The 27,550-nt window shown below is 46.7% G+C and overlaps 1 protein-coding gene across 5 annotated transcripts; it reads right to left on the bottom strand.

The window, feature by feature from the left end:
- Positions 1-588: 588 nt before the first annotated feature.
- Positions 589-26,911, bottom strand: SEPTIN6 (septin 6). 5 transcript variants are annotated; one of them, XM_082289620.1, is made up of 11 exons: positions 26,844-26,911; positions 20,515-20,629; positions 13,365-13,560; positions 12,014-12,200; positions 11,622-11,783; positions 9,160-9,256; positions 8,726-8,894; positions 8,115-8,247; positions 7,258-7,448; positions 5,312-5,355; positions 3,048-3,625 (listed from the first exon to the last, which is right to left on the bottom strand). In XM_082289620.1, exons 1-10 carry the CDS (start codon positions 26,868-26,870, stop codon positions 5,352-5,354), a joined length of 1,281 nt encoding a protein of 426 aa, XP_082145746.1. In that variant the 5' UTR covers positions 26,871-26,911; the 3' UTR covers positions 3,048-3,625; positions 5,312-5,351. The 5 variants fall into 5 exon arrangements, with proteins under 5 accessions (XP_082145745.1, XP_082145743.1, XP_082145742.1 ...); XM_082289619.1 differs by lacking the exons at positions 3,048-3,625; positions 5,312-5,355 and adding an exon at positions 589-1,098; XM_082289617.1 differs by lacking the exons at positions 3,048-3,625; positions 5,312-5,355 and adding an exon at positions 1,180-2,547.
- Between the last annotated feature and the right edge of the window lie 639 nt (positions 26,912-27,550).

Here is a 27,550-nt window from a genome sequence, read left to right as displayed (position 1 = left end):
CAAGGGCAGCCCTGCCCGCGGCGATGCGCTGCCCGGCGCCGGGAACCGCCATCCTCAGTTCGGCTTCCCCGTGACTGTCCGGAGCTGTCCGGACCGCCGGGCCCAGCGCCGCCGGCCCCGCGAGCAGCACACACACACCACAGCAGCCGCGCTGGCTTTTCGTATTTTTTATTTAAAATTTACATGAAAGTTAGAAAGGTAACAGGCAGAACAGTGCTGGTTCCTTCATGTTTGCCGTGTAAATACAGAATGCGGTGCCGTTTTCACGCACTCCCATTTGTAAAAAGGAAACGAGACCGGCACGGGACGGTGGCGCGGGCAGCATGCGGGGCGCGGGGAGGGCAGCGCGGAGGGGCGAGCAGTGCCCGGGCGGCTCCAGCACCGCCGAGACACTGCACCCCGCTCACGGCGGGCATGGAATTTATCCTTACACCACCCCCAGCATCGCCTCTCCCTGGCACTGCCAACTTCTCCTAACTTTAAAGAACAAGAGGAGGTGGAGTTAGGAAAAAGAAAGTACCACTTGACTCACGTCCACCAACCAATGGGGCTCTTTTAACAGGGTGGTGAGACACAGGAGGACACTAGTGAGAACACACAGTTCTTACTTTATTTCTTTGATAAAATTAAATATTTCGTGGCTGCCAACAGAGCAAGTTGCACCATATTTGTATTTCCTCTGACTCTGAATGCACGGTTTCCAAAACCAATCAAACAGCATATTGAAAATATTCCTTAGGCTTCACACTTCAGGGAAGCCCATGACATTTAGATTATTAAAGACAACATTAGAAAAAACATATGCCCATAACAACATTTGAAAATGTATTCGCTACGTCATTAGTCCCAACATCACATTTCTGTTGCTCCTCAAAATTCCAGGTAATCAGTTCCCCCCGCATCACCCTGTCTTGTCACACAAATTACAAGACACTTCAATTTTAGGTATCATGCAAGTCAGTAAAAGAGCTTCTTTCCAAGACACTAACACTGAAGATTTGTTCCCCCCTCCCCAGACAAAAGACCCTTAAACTCTTCTAGAAGTGGCAGTCTTCTCCCTCAGACACAGTGCAGCTGGCGAAGACAGATTAAAAAAAGCTACAGAGAGAGAAAAGGGGAAAAAAGAAAAAACAGAAGATTAGCAAAAAAGAGAAAGACATTCAAAAAGCAAGAAAAAGAGATGCAACATGGAAACAGCTGACAGAGGAGAGATGGAACCTCCTTGTGGTACCTCAAGTACTTCAGGAAATCGCACAAGTAAAAACCTTTTTTCCTTTAAAGACTTTAAAAAGATTTCACATAACTTTAAATAACATTCTAATAAGGCAAATGGTCAGGAAGATCCGACAGTGGCCTGCAGTATGGTAAAAAAAGCCACATTCAATTGTCCTTTCAGCAGATAATCTAGAAATCCTTGTCAGATTAATACTGACTGGTTTTGGGAGCAGGGTAGCATTCAAAAGTAGAGGAAGAAGAAAACATTCAAATTATTTTAACTTGCTGAAAAAAAATCCCAAACAAACCACAAAGCAATCAAAGAGTTCTATGGGAAATGAAATTGTATTTATGGTGAAACAGAATACCTGAGAAAATACATTGCAGTCAAGAGTTTGGACTGCCCTCACTGCTGGGAACAGAGGCCAGGCCATGGTCTGATCTGGGGCTGCTGCTATGAGTAGGAGCCAGGCTGACCCTGTGCTGAAACTGCTCCTGAGCCTGTGGCATCACCCAGAGCACTGCTTGAGTAAAACTCCACTAAAAACTGCACTAAACAGCATCATCTATCAGGGCTAGCCCTGAGGTGTGCTTATCTTCCAAAACCCCAGGATCTGGAGGGGTTTTGTGGAGGCTGTCTTGCAGCATGCATCTGATCTTTCAGCAGGTGCAGGACGTGTGGATTCACCACATACAGAGCACTGAGCCCGCCCACAGCACAACTGAGGGATCAGGGCCACAACAAGCAAGTCTGAAATGGAAATGAGGATTTACATGCTAGTCTTCAGATAGCATGAATTAGCAAAGGAAAAAATAAAAGCAAATGAAAAAAGACAGATGATGTCATGAAAATGACATCAAATATAATGAGAGAAAAGTGTTTTATCTCTAAACTACGTGATAATTAAACTAAGATGGTATTATCATTTTAATGTCATCAATAAATATATTTAAACTGTGTTGTTATTTTGCCAGCAAAAATAACTCGCAGAACTTATTTCCATATCCCTTACTTAGCTGGGTGGAATGAGACCAGAAAAATGAGGAATCCATTAATTGTAGGGAAAAAAAAAAATGGCAGGATTTAAAGTGGTAGCATCCATAACCTTGTTATGACTAATTTTACATTGTTTAATAAAAGCAAAAACCACCAGTACATACTAAAGACAGAATCACAACGAGGACATAGGAGAGAGCAAGGGTAACACCCTGGAAAGGTCACAGCTGAAATGCTGTCATGTTTTATTAGACCCTATGATTTAACAAGTAAATGAAGGTCCATTCCAGGCCATTGTATTCAGGGGTAATTACTCAGTACAGAGCCATGGGTTACTGTAAAAGAAGGGCAAAGAAAACAAAAAACAGAAGAAGTAAATGTTAACCAGAATTCACTGTCCGATGAACTCTTTATTTAAAAACAAAACTCAAGTCAGAAATACACAGAAAAGATACTAGCAGGCAAACCACAGCTGCACTTGGCCAGAGTGAACTCCTGGCCCAGTGAGCAAAACGCCCTCCTTTTCAGTGCAAATCTTACAGTAAAAACAAGGCTTTTGCTGAATAGAAAATATGAGAAGAAACCTGTCAACATCTGTACAGTTCTAAAGAGATGCCAGATTAAAAAAATAAAGGTAGTATTTTTTTGCATTAAAACCAGAAATTGTTGGAATCACTGAGAAGGAAGTCAAAGAAACAGCATCATCTTTCTTCAGAAACACTGGTATGTACAGCAAGGTGACCAGTTTTCCCTGAGATTGGATCCAGGATGTGCATCCAGGCCAGCACACTGAGAGGGAGACAAGGCAAGAGATCCTTCATGACTCCTGCAGCATTCAGAGAACACTTAGTTGCAAACCATGGATCCAAATTTGTGATTTCCTCAAGCCTGGGAACTAGAGGTTTGGACTCAGGCCCAAGTCTGTGAGGATGTCAAGTTTTGCAAAAAGTCCTTGAAAGTTATTTGAGTCACACATGGCAGCACAGGGGGTATGAGGGCTTAGGAGCATAAAATTAGCATGGGGAGAGGGCAGCCAGTCTCTGGAGGCAGTACATCCCCACCCCCCATGGCAGCACCGGGCTGAACCCACAGCAGGAGCTAAATGCACCCCCCAGGCAGCTCTCACATAGCATGGAGTGGGGGAAAAGCTGAGCAATGGGAGAGGAGACACTTGCCCAGGAGCACTGGGCATCCTGCTGCTGCCCAAGGGGCAGGAGGAACCTGGTATGAGCACCTCTGGCCAGCAGGGTCCCCCACAAGAACAACCCCAGCAGACAGGAGCTCTGGTTAAACCCTCAGTGGTGAGCGTGGGAGGGGAGCAATGGGAAAGGTGAGCAAACAGGCACAATGGCACAGCCAAGGGTGGGGCATTCGCCTCTGGTGCCAAGGGAAAGGTTCTACAGGAAACCCGAACTGAAAATGAAAGAAAAAGGCAGGTTAATGCTTTTATGGATTAATGACAAAAAACAAAATAAAAATACAAATGTTTCCTAATGTGCGCACACACAAAAAAGAAAGCATTGCTAAGTGTTAATAAGGTTTAATCTGACTAAAAAACATGCTTTATGCAGACACACACACACACTCAGCAGTGGGATGAACCAAATTTATTTTCTAAAACAATCCTTTCACAGTTTTGCAAGCTACAGGATTCATCAACTGTGACTTGTTTGTATCCTTGCAAAACAGTGAAGCCCTGCAACACTTTATGGATCAATATGGAGAGTGTTTTTCTAAATCCTGGAAAAGTACCACATATACATATTTAATTTAGCAATGACAAATGCTCATTGAAAAAGGCACTGTCTGCAATTGTGTAGTGGGAACAAAGAACTTCATTTGATTCAAAGCCCAGCACACAACAGTGTCCAGTTATGAGGACTGCCAAAAGCAATCCAAAACCAACAAAAATCAGTAATGTTCACTCTAACTGCACTTTAGCCATGCCTTTGTACTCAGCACCAGAATGAACACTGTTATTATTTAAGCTTATTTTTCTACATTCCAAGCCCGTTAAGCAGAGAATTGTTCTTTTCATTGTTCTACAGTTACCATTGGCAGCAGAGACATTCATTCATCGGGACAGCTCAAGACGACAGCAAGCGCCAGTTTGAGTCAGTGCAAGACCCTTCTGAAGCTCTTCTGTTAAGTGGAAGGTCCCATTTAAATTACATTCAAATGCCTCTCACTGACAGCATGATGTTTACTTGCTTTTCCATTTCCCTTGTGGAGCCAAGAGGGAAAGAATCCTGGAATCAGCTTCTACCAGTTTAAGGACAGACCATAATTTAATTTGGACTATCCAGGAGAGAATGTAAGTCTTAGCTCTGTCTGCAGGTAAGGGTGGACTCAAGGATGAGTTTTTAGGGTGTTTTATAGTTTAGTTCCAACAGGTCCCTTCTCTGAGAGGCCTGTGCACCTCAGTCTGGGGCACTGTCATGCTTGCCTTGGATAATGAGTATTGCTGCTCTGTCAAGAAGCAAGACATTCCTGTGGGAGCTTTCTTCCTCTCACCAGAGAATCATCAGCAAATTAAAAATGCTCAATTTTTTGTAATTAGCTGTAAGTAGACCACTGTCAGATGATGACAGAAACTAGTCTCGCATCTACCTTCACTGTAACCACAAGTTTACATTACAACTTGGAGGAGTGGGAGGGAAGGAGGAGAAAGGAAAGAGAGAGACATTTTCATGGCTAGCTGGGCTGTATCATCAGCACCACATCTCCATAGCAATTGCTGCCATAGTATCAATCTGTGTGATTAAAGAATGTAATTTATTTCTAAGAGAGACGGAATAAAGACAACAGAGCCAAAGAGGTGCTGGGAAGATTTAAAAGGAAGAGGATGTAATCCTCATTTTTCTATGTTCCATATCCTAATACTGAGTCTCTGAATTTAACTTTGCGGAATCTTTAAAGACAATTACATCCTTTTTCTACAACTGCACATGTAGAGAGAGACTGACAGAGCACATATAGTAGGGGTGAAAGAAGAAAAAGACAGAGATAATACTTATAGCTTCAGGACTTGTACACGTCTGCTTTTTTAGGAAAGGTAACTGATCCCACTGTGAGGCTCTATTAGTTAATGACGCTTACCAGGACAATGTGCCTCATGCACCATGCAGCCAAACAGCAGCTAACTGTAAAACAGCACACATGTAAGAGCTAATAATGATGATAATGATGTAACAACAACAACAAAAAAAATCAACTGAGTCATGATTAGTGCAAATTACAGAGCTTGGGTTTAAACGAGTCACCTGTGAAAGAAAAAGGCTATTGTACTGCCAGCCAGTAGTAAACAAGCTACAAGTAAGCTTCAGCTTGCAAAATTCATGGATTGTTAAGAAAACTTTATGATCTAAATACTGAAATTCATTATTAAGGACAATCAGAGAAGTTACAGAGCAAAGAAAGCAGCACCATTTCTTGCACAGCAATATTCCCGGAGGCGAGAGAGGCTTCCTATTATCTTCCCAAGCCTTACTGAAGCACTGACCTATCCCTGTCATGGAGTTTTCTGTGCCCTTAACTGACAAGGACAGTACCAAAGCTTTTCCATATCAACATGCTTGGTGTCAAGGAGATGTTCTGAGATGAGAACCAATTCAAGGACCAAGAGTGTGACTTGGGCCACAGCAACTAATTGCTGATACTATCGGGCTGTTGGCTCCCTTTTCTGCATTCCTGACCCTGACTGATCTCAAGGCTGAAGTCTGCAGTCCTGAGTGAGCAGATACCTATGGGCTCTAAGCATGAAAGAGCTCAGTTGGATATTCCTCACACAGTCCAGGCTGGGCAGAGAAGTCTGTTCCCGGTCAGTCTCAGATTCCTCAGTATGAAAATATATTAAAACCCCCTGAAGGTAATTCAGATGAACAAATCAAAATAGGCAGTGGAAAAAGTAATGGGCGAGCGAGAAAAGGGCAGCACTAATTGCTCAGCAGCTTCAGCTCTAAACTAAGAGACTAAACCAGGATCTCATTCTTGTAATTGGGTCTTTCCTCCTCTGTCTCTTTTGATCCCAAGCTTAACAGTCACAGGCTTTTTCCCTGACAAACAGTGCTGTCAGCACTTCGGACACACCCCATATTGTCCAATTTAACAGCACTTCATCATGTACTTAAGACTGCATAGTGCAGGCAAGGATTGCCCCAGGGCTGTGCAGAGGGGGGATTATGCCAGTGGTACAAAACCAGACCCCTGTTTGTCTGCACACCACTCTCTGCACACAGACACAGGTGGCACAGCACTCCATTTGGGAAATGTACCATAGTGAGAAGGAAGGGAACTGCTCAGTGCTGGGAGAAGCGGGAGATCTGTTTCACTGTACAGCTGGTTGCCCTTGAGCAACTGCAGAGCTTCAGGAGCCTGGCACAAGCCCTGCAGACAGCCCAGATCCCAGACCCTGACGAGGGGCTGGATCCTGTCACACCAGTCCCTGGCATGGGGAACCCCAGCTACAGCCATTCTGTATATCCCACTGTTTCTGTGGAGGGCAAAAAGCTGATTTAGGACAGGAGAAGAGTACTAGTGCTAACAAGGTGCTATGACCTGTCTCCTCATTTTGCAGTCTTACATTCTGCAGATTCTGGAATTCAAGACTGTTAGTCTCCCTGAATAATTTCCACAATCTTCTCAACCTAAACAAGTAAGAACATGAGCAAGAACGTGCTCCTCTCTGAGGGTAATGGGACATCCCTGCTACCCACACCCTAGCCTTGGCAGCTAGTATGGTTCCACTTCTTTACATGCATTGAGAGACCAAGGGAGGAGCAGGGAATCTTGGGGAATAAAAACAAGTTCATCCTCTCCCATGCTGTCAGAAGGCAAAGAGGGAGGATAGCACTGCTCCCTGATCTCCAGGATGACAGCAAATGTTAAAGGCTTCCAGCTACTGCTCAGCCTTACAAGGGATTAAATCTGTCTGCAAACCTTCCCCGATAAGGACTGGCTATGTTGGGAGGGAGATATGAACACGCAGAAAAATAGTAAAGGAGAACCATTACCAAAAAGCAAATATCTCTGAGTTAGCAACTTACTTTTTCCTTTCCTTATCCCTTTTAAGAGTTTGCGATCCTCCAGCCTGCTGAGCCTGTGACTGAAGCAACTCAGCTGCTGTCTTCCTTTGTTTAAATGCATTTACTTCATCATCCAGAGACTTCTTCTTATCCTCTAGCTTCTTTTTTTCATCCTGATGCAATTTCTTCAGGCGATCAAACTTTTCATGCAGCTAAAGGGAAAGGAGAGAGGTGAGCAGGACATGGCACTACCAGCTATTCTGTTCACAGGAAAAGAGGAAGATGAAAGGATCCCTTGAGATCTGAGCCTGTGAGTCTCCATTGGTCTCCACATCATTTCTAGCTACTGAGCTGCCAGTGCCCAGACAAAGGGCAGGGAACAGCCTCCTTCCACAACAACTTACAGGCAGGCAGTGTTCTAGTAATGCATCATTGTGCAGCCTAAGAACAGAGGATTGGGAGAGCATAAGGGTAAAAAAAAAACCTAATTATTTCCAGGGGTCCCTGCCTTATTCTTCTTTAAAGGTCAATAATTTAATGGATTTTTCACAGAACTAAGAAAGTTGTATGGGTGTATTTTTTGCAAAACAAGTTCATCTCAAGGGCTGCTTCTCTCCTTGACTTTTACAACACTGCACCTCTCCATCAGAATCAAGACTCTGGCCCTTTCCTGGTGCAGTAAGCTGTACACAACAAGCACTGTGATTCAGTTTTGTCCTACAGACTGAACACCTTAACATCCCCATCCAAGTTAAACTTTACACTTCTTGGTAAGAAAGTCCTAAACCACACTCTGCAGAAAGTGCTTCAGCAGCAACTACCTACTTGGGAGTGAATCTATCACTCAACCATGAAGACACAAATACTGCAGTCTTTACCTCTTTTTCAGCCTCCTTCAGCTCTGCTTCTTTTTCCTTGACCCTCTGGACAAACATCTGCCTCATTGCCTCTTCCTTTTTCTGCAGTTCTCCCAAAAACTCATTTCTTTTGGCTTCGTAAGTTTCTTGTAAGCTAAAAAGGAAGGAAAGTCCAGTGATAAGACTTGGGACAAACTGCTTTCCCTGACCCTTTGAAATCAGGCCATCACCATGACTATTGCTTTGCACACAACATATTTGCTACTCACCCACGTGTGCCCAAGGTCTTCTTTATCCAATGATTTTTGGCACTTTTCTGTACGTTGAATGTTGGGCAATTCAAAGAGACCAGCTGGCAACAAACACTAGTTCAGAGGAACACTGCTGTCTCTCTGCAGCACAGACATTTCTACTCCCATACCTGCAGATTCACAGACAGTCCTGCACACCCTCCCTGTATTTTCACCTTCTCTCAGTCAGACCTTTGCTTAAGTCTGGATTTATCTGACCTGGCAGTTTTTCTTGCTGAATTGGTTCTTTCCATGCTCCCCCAAGGACACACACACACACAAGCACACAGCGCATCCAAAAATGCCTCTCTCAAGCTCTCCTGTCTCCTCCAGGGATCTCACCTGAAGGGTTTGCTGTCTGGATCAGTGTCTTTGAAACCCATCTCTTCCAGTTTACATCGCCTGTAGAGCTCATAGTGGCGTGTGTGGGTCTGCTCACGAAGGTCTTCCATGTTCACACGGATCAGCATCTCCCGCAGCTTCACGAAGTCACAGTGAGCTTCATTCTCCACTGTAAGAAGACATGGTAAGGAGGCAAATGGGGACAGAACCTTAGATCTCTTCCTGCATTCCCCACTTGTCTACTCCTCCAACAGGTTTAACAGCCCTTCCAAGCAAAGAAAACTGGCACTATAGGCCTGACACAAGGATTTAACACAGGATAATTCCCCATGGATAATCAAGTCCAGCAGGCCCTTGCTCCTTTTAAGAAAGCCCACTGCCTCCTTGCACAAGTGTCACCATTCATGCCATGAAAATCCCAGGGCTCAACTCACCCTGCACTGTGCCCCAAGGGTACTGACGAGCTTTCATCATTTTGTTTCCTATTTTCAGCTCCTCCGTACTCCCGATCACTGCAAATGGCAAGTGGGCCTGAAACACATTTAATGATATCCATGTTAGCCCTTCTCAGACCTGGGACCCACCAGCACACAGAGATTAGCACAGCCACTGAGCTAGACAGTCATTATGCACACGCTAATCTCAGGGAGTCTAGTCACTGGCCACTAGCCCAAGACAAGGGGTAGCAGGGTGGGTCCTTTTTTGGAAACCTTGTTAGTGCTACCACTCTATATCCTCTACCTGGCTGATCCTCCCAGCCACAGAGTCTCAGGTGAGATGAGCCAGTGCAAGACTGGCATCAGAATGACAGCTGGAACAGCGTGCTGCGGCTTGGACTGCGGTGCTGTCCCAGGGCTTGCCATGCCTGAGGAGAACATCTGCACAAGCACAGAAGCAGTATGAGGTCTTGGAGCCTTCTTGATTTCATCCCCCCACCACTCCTTTAGCTCATGCTGGAGCACTCGATACCTTGCTCCATCAGATTATGAGATGGAAGTCCATTCCTCACCCCCAGAGTAACAGCTCCTTCCTCCCTGCTTGCTTCCACCCTGGTGAGGAAGGGCTGAACATGTCCCGGGCCACTGTGTCCGGTGTGACCCAAGGTCACACTCTTCAAGCTGAGATATGCACTCCACATTACATGAAGGCTGACTAAGAACAAGAGGGATTTGCTTTTCAGAAACTAAGAAATCAGAAATAGTCACTTCTTAGTTAAGAAGATGGTCTCTCTGCAGAAGGCAAAAAGAGACTTGCCCAGTGCAAGCTCAGCAAAATTGGAACCAAAACCCTCCCAACACCTACCTAGACTCTGAAGATCTCACCTTATAGTCCTCTCATTTCCAAAACTCAGGTAGCCAAGCAAAACCCCCAGACATTGACATTGTACTTTGCTGCATTTTTCTGTGAGATTTCTGCCCACTTTCACTTGTTCCTGGGAACTACAGTGCATTCTGCCAAGCTGCAAGGAAGTCAAGTGCAAAGTTTCAGCACTTTGAGTTCCCAGCTCCTTGCACCAACCCCTTCTGCTGAGTTTTGTGAAGTAACATTTGTCAGGCAAAGCTTTTAAAGTGCACCAAATTCTGGGCAATTGAAAGGGCCTCAGGAAGCCAACTACATGGAAGACCAGTGACCCCGGAATGCTCTCAAGAGCAGATAGTGAATTCCACAGGTTATCTAAAAACTTGGACAAGTCCATGACAGCTGGTACAAGCAAAAGATTTCAGAGATGATGTTTTTGCTTTCTGAGTGTGGCTCATACAGTCAAACTGCAAACAAAGCAAAACTGCCAGCAAGCACTCACAGATAAGGGCTCTTCCCCTGTATTCCTCAGCCCCCAGCTCTCGCATGGGACACGCACAGAGTAACATTTGTCTTATGTTTCTAATAAAATCAGTATTTGGATACAAGTTTTCCAGATCTGCAAAATTGCTTTGGTCAAATTCCGGCCTGCTTAGTCCCCATAAACCTGGTAATTCTGACTGTAATAGAGGATTAAAGAGTTGATTTGTCTGTGCATCAACTGATACAACCCAGAACATCTGCAACCCAAGACAGCAATTCCCTCCCAGGAGACAAGTAAATGGCTGAAAGACAAGCAGAGGTTCACTTCCACCCTCAGAAGGGCTAACATAGAACTGCTCTGACCAGGAAACCATCACTGACAGCTCTTACATCAGGACAAACTTTATGTTTCTTTCAGGCCTCTCCAGAACACTGTACAACTATTAATACTAGATCAGGAGGTGGCACAAACGCACATCAGCTAGGCCTCTACTACATCCACAGCACTGAAGCAAGCAACTTCCCCTACTTGATTTCCTGTGAAAAGCCTTCTGGAAAATGGGACCGTGGTCAGGATGTGCTGCCAGAAAGGCCAAGGGACAGATTGTTTCATCCTCAAGGAGCCACAGACAGGCACCCATGATGCTGGGAAGGCCAGACCCAGAATGGGCACCTGCAGGCACCTCAAAGCATGTCTGGCCCAAGTTGTGTACTGCTTTTCACGCGTTGCTGGCTAAGCTGTGTAAGTCCTTGCCACATGATCCTGGAAGTTTACTGGTGGGAGGCCATCAGGTGATGCATAAGACAGAAATAATGACAAACCCTCGAGCTGAAAAGGGTTAAACACTGATTTCCCTCAACAGACATGCACAAGGACAAGGAGAGTATTAAAAGTCTGTTTTCTGACTAGAAAAGCCCACCAGAGAGGCAGTAGCCTACCACAAAGCTCTCCTAGCCTAGGATGACACTACAAAGACAAGATTCTTGTGAAACCCTCTGTTTTTAAGACACAAAATAAAAGGGAAAGCAGATTTAAGAAACATGCCAGTATGGGCCATCAACCTCTACACTGACAGTGCTGTTCTGGGAGAGGAGGAAGAACCAAGTCACTTACATTCATTGTCCCATTTATTTCTGCCACTGATTCATCATCTGTTGGAAACTGATAGATCTGCACCCCATTACTGACCAGTTCACTTGTGATTTTAATTTTAAACTTGGTCAGCTCGCTCTTGGAAATGGCATCAGATTTGGCAATGATGGGAATGATGTTCACCTAGAAAAAAACAGAGGCATGAAGTAATCAACTTTGCTCCTGGGATTTTCTCCAAGTCTGCAATACGACCTTCAAGAACTTGTAAGTGCTCAATAAATCTACAAAATTATCTGCCAACTCAGTCATTTCCACCAGAAGGGCTATTCAGGGTGGGTAGATCCTCCGGAAAAGCAGCAGCCTTTCCACTACGCAAACAGTAAATCTGCCCAGTAAGAGTTAAGCGTGCCAACCTTGCTGTCGAGCTTCTTCATTGTTACCAAGTCCAGGGATTTCAGGGAATGGCCTGTCGGAGCAATGAAGTACAGGCAAGCGTGGATCCGGGTATCATGGTAGTTGTGCAAGACCCTTTTTATCTTCAGTTCTTCTTGCAGGTAGGCTTCAAACTGAGCATCAATGAACTCAACAATGGGCTTATAGCTTTGGAGAAAGGAAAAAAAAGCTATACATCTCACAGTCAGAGAGCTAAACAGACAGGACAATGCTCCTTTGCTTGCTTTTAAGAAACAAGCTGTTGATAGATTTCACTTTCTGAGACCAATTCTCTCCACCTCCCTTGCTCCCCACCTGTTAGAAATTTTTAAGTTGCACTGCTGACAAGGAGACATGGTCCTACATCAGACTCTGGCAGCCTGTTTGTCAAAACACAGTATCAGCATTCAGCAGATACACCATCCTCTCCAGGGAAGGCAGACTCTCATATTTTGAAATGTGAGGCATCACCTTGATGCCTTAAGGGTGAGAGACTTCCTAAAGCAAGGCTAATGGAGACTCATTTGCAGCAGTGTGTAACCCTTGCTTGCACTCAGGGAGTGAATGGCTTGCTGCTCTCACAGCCGCACATGCTGCTGGTGGAAGACACAGCTTCATTCAGTACTACCTTTGCCCAGTGCTCTGGTGCACAAAATTCCTGCAACTCCCTTGCAAGGCCTTCTGAAATACAGAGCCTAACAGACTCATAATGTAAAGGACATCACTACATTTTAAAGAAACTTAAAAAAAAAAAAAAAAATCTAACAGACCCACAAAAAAAGCAAATCCCATCAGCAATGTCTCTGCAGAGATGCACGTTGGAGACTGTCCAGTGTAACTGCACATCCCTTAACCAACACACTCCAGCCACTCTGGGATGTGAGCTGCCAGAGACACTTCCCCAAGGTATCTCACCGCACGTTTATCGTGCTTCCTTTGGCTCTTCCCATGGAAGCGCCCTGCCAGAACTGGATATTAAGCCAAGCAGACACTAAACCACACAAGTGGTTTGGTCAGCAGCTTGAGGTCAGCACAAACCAAAACAAGCCCAGATGCCCTGGAGCATTTCAGTCTCCCCACCAGAAGAATTTGGGCAGAAGGTTTCCAGCCGGGCAGATATTGCTTTGATAGCATGAAAAAAGCTGCTTTATAGCTGAAGTAATGCTGACACTCCAGAGCCTCTGTCCTCTCCTCTACCTGTCCCATCCCAAAGAGGGGACAAGGACAACTCCTAAGAAGCAAGCAGGAAAACACTGCAGTGCAGTCAGGCTCAACTAGGGCACAGGGAGAATGAAAAGCCACATCACAATAGCCTCTCTCCCCCATACTCACCTGTCCTCTTTGTTGATCTGATCCCCAAAGCCCACTGTGCTCACAATAGTCAGCTTGAGGTTGACATTGCTCTCCTGCAGGTCATAGGTACTGGATTTCAGCTGGACCCCAGGCTGTGAGTGAGATGCTGGATCACCTTCAAACTTGGTGTTGAAAAGGGTGTCCATGAGGGTGGACTTACCAAGGCCAGTTTCCCCTATTGAAGAAAAAGAGAGTTGAAATGTTCTGTTGAATATTAATATGGGTTGGCCTTTCAGCTTCCAAACGTTAACAGGGGTGAAATTGTAGCAGATGAAAGCAGATCTCATGCTCCCAAGGGAGCGTCTGGTAAACAAAAAGCCATGAACAATGGGAGGTCTGTATTCTGGGCAAATTACATTTCACAGTCTAATGGCCATTAATGTCATTAGAAAATAGAGACGAAAAGAAGAGGTGAAAAGGCAAAGGGGAAAGCAATGTTCAGATCCTGCTTAAACCCACAACTACACTACAGAAGATGCTGTTTTCATTAAAAAGTGGGAGAGGAAATGGGGCTCATTGCCATTTCCAAAAAAAGCTACTCCAGATCAATGTCTCTAATAAGCAGCCACAGAAATAGCTTCCTTCCGTGCAGAAACCCTGAGAGCTGGTTCGAGTCTGACAGCAAGTTGTGCAATTGGTTTCTCATAACAAGCTGGAGAATCAGCCTTCTACACTGGCACAGGGCATTTTCTGTAATATCTGGTTTTGTACCTAAGGGGCTACACAAGCTGCACAATATTGCAAAATCTGCTTCCAAAAGTTCTGCTAGTATTGTCAGTATTCTGCTAGTATTCTATCAGTATTGAACTGGTTTTGATTCCATTTATCAACACGCAACTATTTCCTTGTCTGGAAGAAGAGACAAATCCCAGAGACCAGTCCTGAATTTGTTTTAGATACATACCAGGAAGAATAAAACAAATCCCTCTGTGCACACATTCCACAGGGCAGCCTTCCTTACCAGGCTCTGACAACAGAGCCAGCTCTCTGAGCTCAAAAGACCTGACTTCCTATGCAGTCTGGTCTGTTGCCTTGTGAGGGCTGTTGTGTTTTGGGGAAACAGCAATTTCTGAGCTGCCCAGCTGGCTTTTGGAGAAGCTTCAGGAGCAGCTGAACCCCACCCTCTGTGACGGCTGCTCCTCCAGCCTGCTGTGGGACCACAGAGAGATTGTGTCTGGCTGCAAGAGCACTCCCCTCCTTTCCCCAGCCCTCAGCTCCCAAACAAAACAACTTCCCATTTTCCCACTCTGCTCAGAATAAAAGAGCTTCTTATTTTTGCAGGTTTAGAGCTCTGTAGCAGATCCAAAGTTGCATGAAATGCCCAATTCAAGAAGGGGAAACTCCTCCCCATCCTCTCCCATCCAAACGTCCAAATCTCCAAGCCTTACCCCTGCAAGCAGGCAAATTCCTCTTCTGGCCTCAAAAGGGATTTTCCTCACTCAGGGCTGAAGTACATGGCAGGGCAAGGCAAACACAGAATCATAAAACCCTAGAATGATTTGGGTTGGAAGGGACCTTAAAGATTGTCTAGTTCCAAGCCCCAAATCCCTTGCTCTGGGAACTGAGCAGTCCCTGGTTGCCAGGATCACATATCCAGTATCTTTCCAGAGGCAGCAAGATCCATTAACATTTCAAAGTCAAGGTACACCTTGAGCTGCAGAACTGCTGGGGAACCAGCTGAAAGCTTGTGCTCCATCACCAACCAACACCAACTACAGCCAAAACAGTCACCAGTGCAGTTGCTCTTTGCATCAATCTGGTTTTCAATCCAAAGGGGAGAAGAAGGAGTCAGCACCAGGAGCTGGCATGGCTGCAGACCCTTGCACTACCCCAATGCATCAGTTGTACCTACAACAGCAATGGCCAGAGCAAGGGAGGGGGGCTCAGCAAAGCACAAGGTTACCTCTCTTGCTGGAAGAATAAACTGGTCCAACAAGCCCTTTATTGACTTGGAATCTCACTGTCTAGACTTGTCAGGGAGCATTTGCCCCCAAAACAGAGCAGATGCACAAATCAGACCAGAGCATTGTCATGGTCTGGAGAGGGATTTTGAGAGTTAACAGCAAACAGCCTGTATGACCTCCCAGGCCGTTCTCAGGGATTCCAGGAAAACAGCAGTGTAAAAAAAGACAAAAATCTAAACAGCCTGAGAAGGCTGCAGCATTTCCAAAGCCCCTGCCAAGGGATGGGTCAGACAGAGCAGCTAGCTGGCTGCTCGCCTGTGAATGCCAGGAACCCTGATGGGACATCTCAGGATAGGGGAGTCCCTCAGCCCTGGGGTGCAGGAGCGTCACCCACACACAGTCCTGCAAATCCTTCTCCTGTGCCACTGCCCCACAGTCTGGCAGGCCCCGGAGCAGCTCCAGGGCCACAGGACAGGGTGACAGGGGAGCAGCAGCGGTGACCAGGGCAGGGAGCTGCTCTCTGCAGCGGATACACAAGGTCATGTGTAAACCACACTGGCTTCCGAACAGACAACACCCTGTAAGTCACCTCTCTTTTCTGCCTCCCTCCTTCTTTTGGGTGAAAGATGTTCATATGAGGCCAACACTTGTTGAAGCACATCCTGAACCTGTCAATTACTGCCTACTTTAAATCCATCTAAAGCGTTTTTTTTCCAGCAGGAGTGACTTTAACTGTCAGAGGGGCTAGGAGAAGTGTTTAGGAGATGCAGAACATGCTTCTACACTCCACCTTATGCCAGCTACACAGGGCCAGCAAAGGCAACTTTAAACTCAAACACTTGAGTTTTTCCTTTTGGAAGGGGAAGATCGGAACTGTAGCATTTTTCCACAGGGGGGAGTTGCCCATCCAAATGACTTCATGATTAAAACAAACACCCAGGCACTAACATGGCATCTCAAATATCAAGTCTGCACTGCCAAATTTACATTGAGCCAGCAGATACCCCTGACCCTGTACTGTGTAATCCCACTGACTTGACACAGAATTAAAACCTGACAGGGAAGATGGAGAAGAGAGTGAAGACTGTCTCAGCCGAAAGAATGTTAAACACCGACAGAGTGACTTGAAATGGTAAAAGACTGAAGACACTAATAAAGTATTTTGCTATGTTAATTATGAGCAGAGATAGGGAGCAGAGCTATTTTGAAGGCCAAAATGACAGAAGGAAGAATTTCTGAATCTTCTGGGAGCTTCTGCCCCACACAGAGGCAACTTTTTGCTGGCTGGAAGATGTGAATGGTGCCAACTGCTTCTTGTAAGGACAGGAGTGCAGATGGAACAGACGGTCTGATAAAAAGGACAAGTGGTCTGTGCCTGTTCCAGCCAATGGCACTAGAATCTTCCCCAAAAACCAGAAATTATGAACAGGGATTAAAAGGCAGAATTATTTTGAAAAAAGCAGCAGTGTATGCAAACTGAGTGAGAGGCATCCCTGGCAGGGAGATTATTTCCTGATGCCAGGCTTAGGGACACGTGATTTGATCTCCAAAACTGTACTTAGGGATTATATAACTTGACAGTGGCTGACAAAGCTCTGTGGGGAGGACAGGGCAGAGAGAGCGACCTTTACTAGCAGAGTTCTGAACCAGGAAGCTGTGACAGCAACGGAAAGGCTTGAGTGTTGTACCTTTCATCATGGGATGGAGTCTTGCTGTTAAGTCCAACACATTTTCAAGGACATTAAAAAAAAAAAAAAAAAAAGGCAAGAGCCACCACAGCAGGTTCTGGACACACAGCAGTCTTACATCAGTGCTCAGAAAGCACCATCCACTCTTAATGCCCAACAGCTTGGCTGAGCTGGGCTCCCCACACATCCTCTCATTCTCCTGAGACATGTTCCCTGCTCCAATTGCATGTGCACATGGTATCTTCACTGCTCTACGGAAGCGCTTCATCAAATTTAACATGGCTGGAACAGTGGTGGCACTACTTACAAAACTACAGCTGGGACAAGCTCCTAACTTTCCAAACCAAGACAGACATCTTTGTGCTAAATGAACTTTCATGGCTTCTTTTCACAGAACTTTTAGCATCCTAAGCACCTGCAACAGTGAGCTGATTTATACACCACAAAAGCTGTACCTCCTCTTTTTGTGCCTGGGAATTTAATTTGCTTTTCCCTAGCAATGTGCTAAGTGAAACAAGAAACTGCTCACTGGCCCTCTTTCCCACAACACTCAGAATTTAAGAAGCTCCAATCATATCATCCTCAATCGACTCTGTGGGAGGACAGAGGAGTCCTTGGAGTATTTCCCTGTTCAAAGGCAGGGAGCAGCTTTCACAAGAGTGCCCTTTCATGAGAGAGCAGCACCTGTCCTTCACAAGATTAACAGCCGTGGCTCCACATACCAAATAATTCAATTTTAAAGAAAATGTAACTGCATGCACAGCCTTTTCATGCGGAGAAAGGGAAGCTAATCCAATGTAGCAGGCTTGTTGAGACAGGCCCTGAGGCAACTCAGACTGGTAAGGCCATCTCTCAAGGAGAGACTGAAAAATAATTTGTTTCATCTGACAGGTGTGCGGAGACACCACACAGTTCCCCACTGCCAGGCAAAGGCTGGACTGTGGGGGCAAGGAGGGCAACAAGGGCTCACAAAAGACACTGAAACACCACCTCAGAGGAGCACCCGGCTCCCAGCGTCCACCCCAGGGGACCAGCGGCACAGGGCAAGAGAAGGCTGAGGAGACAGATGGCTTTTTGATTAGAGAAACTGCTCTCTCCTCAGCTGGTTGCACCAGTGACCACAAAAACAACCACTGGGCAACTTCCAGGCTGTACAGCTCATCACCCCAGAGAGCTGCCTGCTGGAAAGCACCAGGAATCCTGTGCACATCCCTACCTCCCCCAAGGTGAGAGCTCCTGCACACCATGGGCTCACTTCTTTGGAGTGAGAGACCTCAAACAGTCTTGGTACAATCCCAGGGGAAAGTGAAGTATTTCTGCCACAAAACAGCCTTTCTCATTGCACTGAATAGGCCAGTTAGAACAAATTCCCTGCAAACCCTGGGGGAGAGGAAGGGGGAAAATCCTGCTTAAATTGGGATACTAGTTTAATGCAACTACAATCTACCCTGGCAAAAATTGAGAAACTTTACATCAAAAACCAGCAGTCTGTTCCTCCTCTTTTCCCCCAATCTTACTGAGAAATACAGTCAGCACAGAAAGTCTCAGCCATTAAACACTTCTCCAGCCTTTGCACAGAACTAAAGAGGCATGTAAAAATTTATCACGGAAGGTTTAGGAAGAAAATGGTTGTGCTGAGAAATAAAAAAATCAGAGAAACCATCTGCAACCCCTAACTTCTAATGAGAGGTTTTCTCATTTATACTAGCTTTGGCTCTAGTCTCACAGGAGAGACAGCTTTCAGCATGAGAAGAGCTAAAAACTGCTCCACTCTGGACGTGCTGCTGAGAGTCATTTCTGAAGCTTTCCTTGGCTTCCCCACCAGGAGCTGGAGGAATCGGTGGCTCAGATCCAGTATGATGCAGAGTAGAATGCCACACACAGCTGAAAAATGGGAGGTAATGAAGTGCCTTTCTGTCATGCTTAGTGGGCTGTCTATGGGATCCTCATCCAATCCTCATTTGTTCCCTTGTTCTTTCAATTTTTCATCCTAAACTGTGCTGTACAAGTGAGATCCAACAGAATAAATGACAGATGAAATCTGGGAATTTTTGTTTTCTTTCTCCAGGATGTTTAAGTGTGGGGGCAAAGATTTTTAAATCTTTTTCTAATGAAGTTTATTGTATTTTTCTATAAAGTTTCTTTATTTCAAGATTGTGTTATTACTGTTCATAAAAAACTGACATGAGTGACTAATGTACATTGATCTTGGTGAGTCCTTGTTGTTCACATCAAAAAGTGATTAATGCATTCCATTTCTGCCCTGCAAAGAGGAAAGCACAGGCATTCAGCTCCTCCCCACACATCAAAGTGAACATATAACTACAGGAGGCACCCACTGCTACACCTAGAACTTTAAAAAAAAAACACTACAGTTCAGAAAGTGAAAAATGAAACATTTTTAGACTTCAGTCTTGGGAACAGGAGTTTCCTTAGGTCATATCACATTCATGTACTGTGGAAATCACCTAGATTCTCAGCCTGACAGTGACCTCCACTTGTCAGCAAAGTTTATCATCTCACAGGAATGCGGTTGTAAAGAAAACTGTCTTTTCAGCTCCATTTAATAGAGCTCAGCTCTCCTCTCCTTGCTCTACTACTCTTGCTTCAGACTTAACCCTGCTCTGGGCAAACACCAGGTCCATACCATGAGCTGCATCTCTCATGGCAGGGAACAGAAAACCTCTGCGTGGATGCACAGCTGACCACCAGCTGAGTCCCCAGGAGGTATCCACAGCTGCTGCTCTCCCCTCTGCCACACCAGGCCCTGCTGGGATCATCTGCAGACAGGGCTCAGTCTGAGCAGCCATGGCCATCCAATAACCTCCTGCTCCCAGATGCAGGGCACAGGCAGCAGCAAACCCATGAGACAATTATTAATTCTCTATTTTTAATTTCCTAATTCACCTTACCAAACTATGGTACCAAAACCATACAGGGTTTTACTCCTGTTACCTAAGAGGAGAGGTTATTTGGGATCCTAACCCTGGGGAAGACCTGTGAGATGGGCTGCAGGGACAGACACCAAGTCCTGCTACAGTGCCAGGCCCCAGCTGTGATCCACACCACATGGCAGCTTGGATAACTGTCTGAACAGTTAAGGCTTGGCCAGACACTCTCTTAATTCAAGTATGCACAGAAAAGAGGAGAAAAAAATAGCTTTTAGTGATTTAAGAGGAACATGACTAGTATTTTGTTATAATAATAATAATTCAATACTTAACCAAACAAGACAAACAAAGTACTCTGGCATGAGTACCTATTTTCTTTTAAAAATGTGAAAGTCAAACATCAGAGGAAAAGAAAGATCATAATAACAGCCTGTGATTTTAGGCATTTTATTTCACTGCTTGGTAAAAAGCCATACTGCAGAACCCCAGTGGGGACTTCCCAGAGCACCAGTAAATCTTGTTACTGAAAATAGAACCATCGGGGAAATTTAAATCAAAGCTACCTTGTTACTGCTGTAACCTACAAGCTACATCCAGCTGCAGAAAACTTTTCAGCAAGAGAACTTCCCAAAATGGAAATACTCACCCACACACAGGATGTTGAAACAAAACCCATGATTAACTGACTTATTAACCAGCTGGTCAGGCAAACTATCAAATCCTACATGTCCGGAAAGCGGGACAGTACGACAGCCTTCGCCCTGAAATACAATGAAATAGTTGTGTCATTTTCAAGCAAAATATACTTCTCTGTATAAACCCTTAAGACCTCCCAAGTGGAATCCACTGCACAGTCCAAGCAGAGATTTGCACAGATACTGTCAATCATGTCAGCATGCTTCACTCTTCTCCAAAACAATTCCAGAAGGCAAAAATAGAACATTTCATTTGCCACACATTTGAAGGTAGCCGTGACAGAAAAATACTAAAATGTGCAAAACATGTACACAAACACAGCTGCTGAAATGAAGAGGCAACAAAACACTTGTTTCTTGCGAAAATATGCAGAAACTCAAGTCTCACCTTATACTGAAAACAAAAAGAATCCTCTGTGCAAAGCAATATATTAATGACACCTCCTCCTACAAGCCTATTACCATTCACTTTATGTGAATTGGAACTCATATGTAATTCTCATTCACAGCTGCAATTATAGAAACTAGCTAGAAACAGTAAGGAAAACTGTACCTGCAGGAAAACAAAGCAGAGAAAAAGTGTCCAGAACTGAGCTGCTCATAACCCCACAGACCCATTAGAAGGAGCCTGCCACGAGGGTTTGGGAGTGGAGATACCCAAACCTCCTGCTGGGGAGCAAGGGCTGCTCCTGCCCAGCCACCTGAAAGACTTCTTGAGAAGCTGCTCATGCACCCTGCTCTCTCTTGCACCCAACACCACTAATCTGGTCTCCCCAGCCAAGCAGAATATGTGGTGCTCCATGCCCAGAACAGCCACGAGCTTCAGGAGGGGGGGGTCAGAAATTTTCACCTGGCCAGTCTCTGCCAAGGCACCCTGGGTCCCAACCCTGCCCAGTCAACAGTAAAACACGACACGCAGAGGCTCAGCCTCAGAAATGGCACCAGGCAAAATGAAAAGTCAGTGCTGCACCCCTGTATTGGTATGTACTGGAAAGCTGTCCTCCTGCAGCCCCAAAAAGGTATTTCTCTCTCTGAAACACAGGCTCTTCTTAAAAACGTATTTTGGTGTGAAAATCAGAAAATTCCCCTCTAGCCTTCCATCAGTTTGCAAAAAATACTACAGCCAAAAGGCAGTAGTTTATAGGGTGTGATTTTGAATTTTTTCCTTCAGTATCACGCTTTCACATATCTTGAAAGCCTGTTTATAGGGACAGGCATACTGGTTTTCTCTCTTCTGCTAATGGCACTGGTATTTTAGGCTAGGAAAAAATCCCCAAGGAGAGCACTTACTACAGAAGCCTGTCAGCATGATTACTTGCCTTGTTACTGGTCTGCTGTTGTGGGTTTGGGTTGTTTGTTTTTTTTTTTTTTCAGATATGAGGCTCCAAATACACTTCAACCATTAACCATATTTACCAGTCTGTGATGTATAAATATGTTTCCCCTTAGCCATATTTTGTGTACTAGTCTGACTCTTCCTGACAAGATGTTCACCAAATACGGCGCTTCATTAATTCCTGAGCACCTTCCCTCCTAATGACATGTTCATGAGGAAAGCACTCAGGCTCCCCAATAGATTCTGCTTTTGCCTACTGACAATGCAGCTGTGAGGTCCAATAATGCAGAATCAGCTAAAGCAGAAAAAGTGAGACCATGAGACACACAGATTTGGTGACAACACACTCAAACTCCCCTAAACTGCATTCACCAAAACGAAACCCCAGCACTGGGGAACCTCATGGCAGTGTTGGATCTGCAGCGACAGCCCCACGGTCCTGGTGAAGAACAGATGGGGGGGACAGAGCCCACAAAGGTGCAAGAGAGAACCACTGGCAGACAGCTCCCGGGGAAGGAGAAATATCAAGTGTATTTTTAATACTCAGCCTTAAAACCACACCATTGGCAGACTGCTTGAACACTACTCTCCCCAGGAAGCGTGGGCAGGAGTGTGGGTTCTCATTAAGAACAAATCATCCCCTCATCCCTAAATATAAGTGTTATCGAGACGGAACAAAATAAATGGTAGAAGTTAAGCCACTCTCAGCTAAGAGGAGGCATTTACCATCACACAGAATTCAGCCTGCAAGTCATTTCCTGCAGGTTCTTTTTCTCGTCACCTGTGGTTTTACAATGCAGTTAAACCACACTTCACATCTGGTACAGGCCAGGAAACAACTACTGCAAAATGTGATTTCCAGTCACAGCAGCTGAGCCTCCATGTTAAGTACGCAGCCATAAGGTATATTGTGCTACTCTGCCTAAAAATCTACAGCCTCCCTGGCCAAGGCATCAAGAGATTGGATGCAGTGGAAAAAAAAAAAAAAAAGTTTTAAGATCAGACTGGTTTTTACACATATCAGAAAGCTGACAGCAATTACCAAACCAGTGGAGAGAAAAGAAACATCTTCTGTCCGATCCACCAAGAAACAGCACATGTCACCAGTCTTCAGGCACCAAATGGTGTCTCTGTACCAGAGCACTGCTATATATAAACAGCACCATCATAAACAACATACGAACACACTGATTAGTCATCCTGGGTATATATTAAATGTAGGTTTGGATCCTCTTGTTCAACACTGAAGGAGAATACATTAAGCTCATAAGCTTTTTGCTGATAAGGTGTTCAAGACTGTCTTCCATTATTCATCTTCAAAACCAGATCAAATTTAAAACATATAGAGAGGTACCAACAAGGTAAGCAAAGTTTAACTACTGTATGCATGAAGACTTTTTCCAGGAGCATCAGTGAGCACTGGATGGCTGAGAGTCCTTTGTACTCTCTATTTTAAGGTTACATCTTCTTGGAATGAAGACAAAGATGGAATCTCTGGAAAGCCAGTGTGAACACTGGCACCACACCAACATACCAGATGCCTTTTTTTTCCCCCATATACTGAGTGACCCCCTGCCTAGACAGAATGGGCTGTTGTTGCTTGGGAGGAAGTAAAGTGTGTTTGTCACAAACAAGATTAAAAGAACAAAAAGAGCAACACACTCTCTTGCTGTATCAGGCAGGGCTACTGCAGACTGAAAGTAAGGAACAGCCACTTGCAGAAGCTATTTTACTTTTTCCTTTCTTAGAAGGATTTACACAGCCTTTTGTTAGGGCTTCTCCATGCCACAGAGACCATCACTACCTACTCTAACTCTTACAGCAACTATCCCAATCATATGGAAAATACAAAGATGTCATAATGAATGACCCCAAGCCTGAAAGCACCACACATTAACTATTAGTTTACATAAAAGGGGTAAGATTTAGTCTCTAGGTGTTTGAATCACTCCAGGGTTCTTGGGATGAAAAAACAATTAGAAAAAAATCTTGCTGAATGCACATCTGTGCCCTGATCTACTTTACAGGACAAGCAGGTACAGTACTGTCACCTCCCGATGTCCTCGGAGCCCTGAGAGGCCGTTGCCGCTCTGCGGAGATAAAGCAGAACACACGCAATGGTGCTGCTCATTGCAAATGTCAACACTGCATATTCGGGACTATTTCTGTAGCCAGGTCTGAAGGAATGATGAGAAAAGATACCATGGCAAAGGCAAAGCCTCCACTTTGTGACATTCAGGCAGAGCACAGCAAGTAAAGAATGTTACAGCCCTGAACCCAAGGGACCCAGTGTCCAAACGAGGCCCACACAACACAAAACTGCTCTCAAAGGCCGCAGTACAATACTTCATCCAGTTGAGTGTTTCTGTTCAGGACACTGACAGCTGACACTTAGTACTTCTGACACAATTTCTCATCTCTTCCCAAATGAGAATCACTTCAAACCCTGAGGCCTTGCAGACTCCCTTAGGAAGATTTCCAAACAGCTGCAACAAACACAACAGAACCAACCTGCAACAAAACCGAATCAAGCAACACTCACAGAGCTCCACCACCGCTGCCAGTGCTCACAGCAGCCACCTCCTGCCCCTCTGCTGCCCTTAATGCTGAGCCCTGGGGGCTTAACCCCCAAACCTGAGACAACTCTTGCACAAGAAGTCAAATGTCAAATGGCAAAGCAAGGCAGAACCTGAACTCAGGTTTCCACACCAAAGTTTTTCACATCGTCTTTAAGCCAGAACATCAGATCCCTTCTTGTGACCTTGGTGTTACGGTATTCACTTCCCCAGACTGCATTTGGCTCTGATTAAACAGCAAATTAGAGCAACACTTGTACCAATTATTTCTCACTTGTACAAGTATGTAGTTCTCCTATGTAATGAAAGAATTATCCAGCAGACAGTATAAACATCCTCCAGGAGATAAATGTAAATCAGGAATGTAAAGTCTAGATAAAGAGTTTGTATTATTTTTCCTTGCTCAGCTGATAAAAGATCATCAAGAATATAAAAGAAAAACACCAGAAAAGTGGGAGGGAAATAGTTTTGAAGCAGGCCCCATGGAAAGCAAGAAGTGTCTCACCAAAGGTCCTGATCATCAACCACCCTCTCCAGACGCACTGCATCACTCAGCCATTCAACATTCACAAACAGTCAAGTGCTTCCAAAATCTCAAATTCTGACAGCTCTTAAGATTATACTTCTTTAGGCCCCTGAAAAAAGCCTGCAGAAATGCCATTCAATTTGGATACATTCCCAGGAGAAGTCTCCTCCAGCATATTAAAAGATACATACCACTATCAGCAGTCACAATGATTTTTCTGACCTCTACTAGAGACTGAGAGTTGGACAGTGTCTGGCAAGCTGGTCCTCTGCACCCATCCTCCCCACTGGCAGAGGACAGGAGAAGGGGCTCAGCTTGGTGGTGATGAGGCCACCCTGCCCACCTGGGGAGAAGGGGGTTTCACCGACCATCCCTGCAATAAGTGTGGGCTTGATCAAGGGTTTTCTGGGACAATAGCAGGGTGGTAACCCCAACTCCCCCACAAACCCAGCCCCAGCTCTCACACCTTTAACCCTGTTGGCACACACAGAGCCCTCTGCACCACCAGGACATTACAGCTGACTGCTCCACAAAGCATGGCCATGACCAAATGCCCAAGACCTTGGCTGACAAGTCATCTGCCCGTAAAAGGACATTTTTAATTTGCGGCACACTAATTTCAAGTCTGTCTCACAGCCAGCTTTCCCAGCAAGGCTGTGCGGTATCATAAATTCATTCCAGGCCGCAAGCAGATGTCTCAAACTCCTGTACGTTATCTTAGGAAAGCATAACACTCAATTTCTTTAAAAGACAGGGGAGCAACTGAGTCACTTCACATATTTTGGCAGTCACATACAAGGCAATGGCTATGTCCAGGAGGAAATAACATCACAAACTGGCAAGGAATGGGTACATCTACCCGTTCAACAAGAATGGGTCCATGCTAAACCATACTGCTTTGAAGACGAAATGGCAAGCATTCACCTCAAGTATTACTTCTGTATTAACACATGGACATGAAAGTTGGAAGCCCATCAAACCACAGACAAAACTTTTCCACATGCAAACGCGTTACAGATGCCTCCTTAGCATTTCTCTGACAAACGCAGAGGTGGCTCAACTCCCTCTGCTCCTCTTCTGGATAATTCTCCGCAAACACACAGGGATCTTGTGCCGCACTAGGCAGGCAGGCGAGCACGGCGGCGGCCGGTGGCCCGCGGGGACATCACCGCGGACCCTCGGGGACAAAGCACAGCGGGGACACGGTGCCGGTTTTTGGCTCCCACAGCTCCTCCTCGGCACACGGTGCCAGACTGGAGACGTTCCTTCCCCGCATCACGCACGATCTAGCAAGGCGTGATGGTTTCTTTGGGAGGAGAGCAGCATCCCCGGAGAGATAGCGATGCCATTGCCGTGCCCTGGCCCGGCGAGGGGCCCCCAGACCTGGGTAAGGGATGCGGGGCCAGGCCTCCCTAGCGCTGCAGCCCGGCCAGCCCCGGGCAGCGCGGCAGGTCCGGCCGTGGCCGGGCCCAGGCCCCGGGGCACCGGCAGGGCGGGACCCCCGGCCCGCCGCGGTGCTGGCAGCCCAAGGTCGCCGGGCCGGGTTGCAGCGGGGGGAACCCCAACATCCTCTACTCCAGGTAACCCCAGTTCCCCTCGGGTCGGTCCCCAAAGCCCGACCCTCCGGGAGCCGCCGCCGCTCCGAACCGAGTCTCGGAACCCGCGGGAGGCCCCAGGCCGGTGTCCTCGCAGCCCTCAGCCCGCCCGGCGCCCCCTGATCCAGCCCCGCCGCCCGGGCCGTGCCCGGCTCTCCCGCCCGTCGCCCCGGCGCTGCCCGTTCCCGGCCCCCCGCCCCGCTGCCGCCCAGCCCCCGCGATGCGGCGGCCCCGCGCCCGCCCGCACCTGCCGCGCCACCTCGGCCGCCGCCATCGCTGCCCGCCCGCCGCACGTTCCGCCCCGGCCTGCGGGCGGCTCCGGGCGCGCCCACCGCGGCACCGCGCGGGGGGGCCCCGCCGCGGCCCCCGAGTCCGCCCTGCCCGCGCTTCCCGCCCCGCCCCGTCCCCCCCCCCGCCCTACTCGGCCCCACCGGTCCCGCCGGTCCCGCTGCCGTCGCCGCTGCGTTCTGTGAGGTGCGGGCCCGCCGGTCCCTCCCCGCGGCAGCCCACGATGGTGCAGCCCGGGCTGCGGGCGGGGCGGGCGGAGGTTCAGGGCGGCGGCGACAGGGGCCAGGCGAAAGGGGAGCTCCGGCCAGCGGGTCCCCAGCCCCGCGGGCTGTCCGGCTCCTCCGCGGCCCCCCGGCCCCTGCCCGCTCCCAGCTCGGGGAAGGGTTCCCTGCGCCGACTCCTTAGGAAGGCCCAGGGGGACCCGTCCCAATGCCCTGCGGCCCCTCCGGTAACAGGGGCCGGGCCGGGGCAGAGCCGTGCAGCCCGGAGGCTGGGCTGGGGTTCGCGGTTTGGGTCCATTCAGGTCCCCCAGCCTCAGGAGATGAGTTGCTATTTCAAGCAGAATGTCCGTGCAGTTCGCGCACTTGCCCTGTCCCAGGTCCGCTGGACGGCTCAGGACTGCCCGGACACCCGGCTGAGTGCAGCTGTGCCGAATTTATTCCTAGG

Source organism: Coloeus monedula (genome assembly GCF_965178545.1).
Source record: "Coloeus monedula genome assembly, chromosome: 12".
Taxonomy (NCBI): domain Eukaryota; kingdom Metazoa; phylum Chordata; class Aves; order Passeriformes; family Corvidae; genus Coloeus; species Coloeus monedula.
Note: the sequence above shows the minus strand (reverse complement) of the source record. Positions and strands in the feature narration are given on the sequence as shown.

Bases quoted from the DNA above. Each gene is read 5' to 3' on its own strand.
- SEPTIN6 (XM_082289616.1), bottom strand. From the start codon at position 26,870: ATGGCGGCGGCCGAGGTGGCGCGGCAG. The intron at 9,257-11,621 runs GTAAGTGACTTG...AATGTGTTTCAG, and splicing joins AAATAAATGGGACAATGAAT to GCCCACTTGCCATTTGCAGT. The intron at 7,449-8,114 runs GTAAAGACTGCA...CTTTCCCTTTAG, and splicing joins TGAAGGAGGCTGAAAAAGAG to CTGCATGAAAAGTTTGATCG.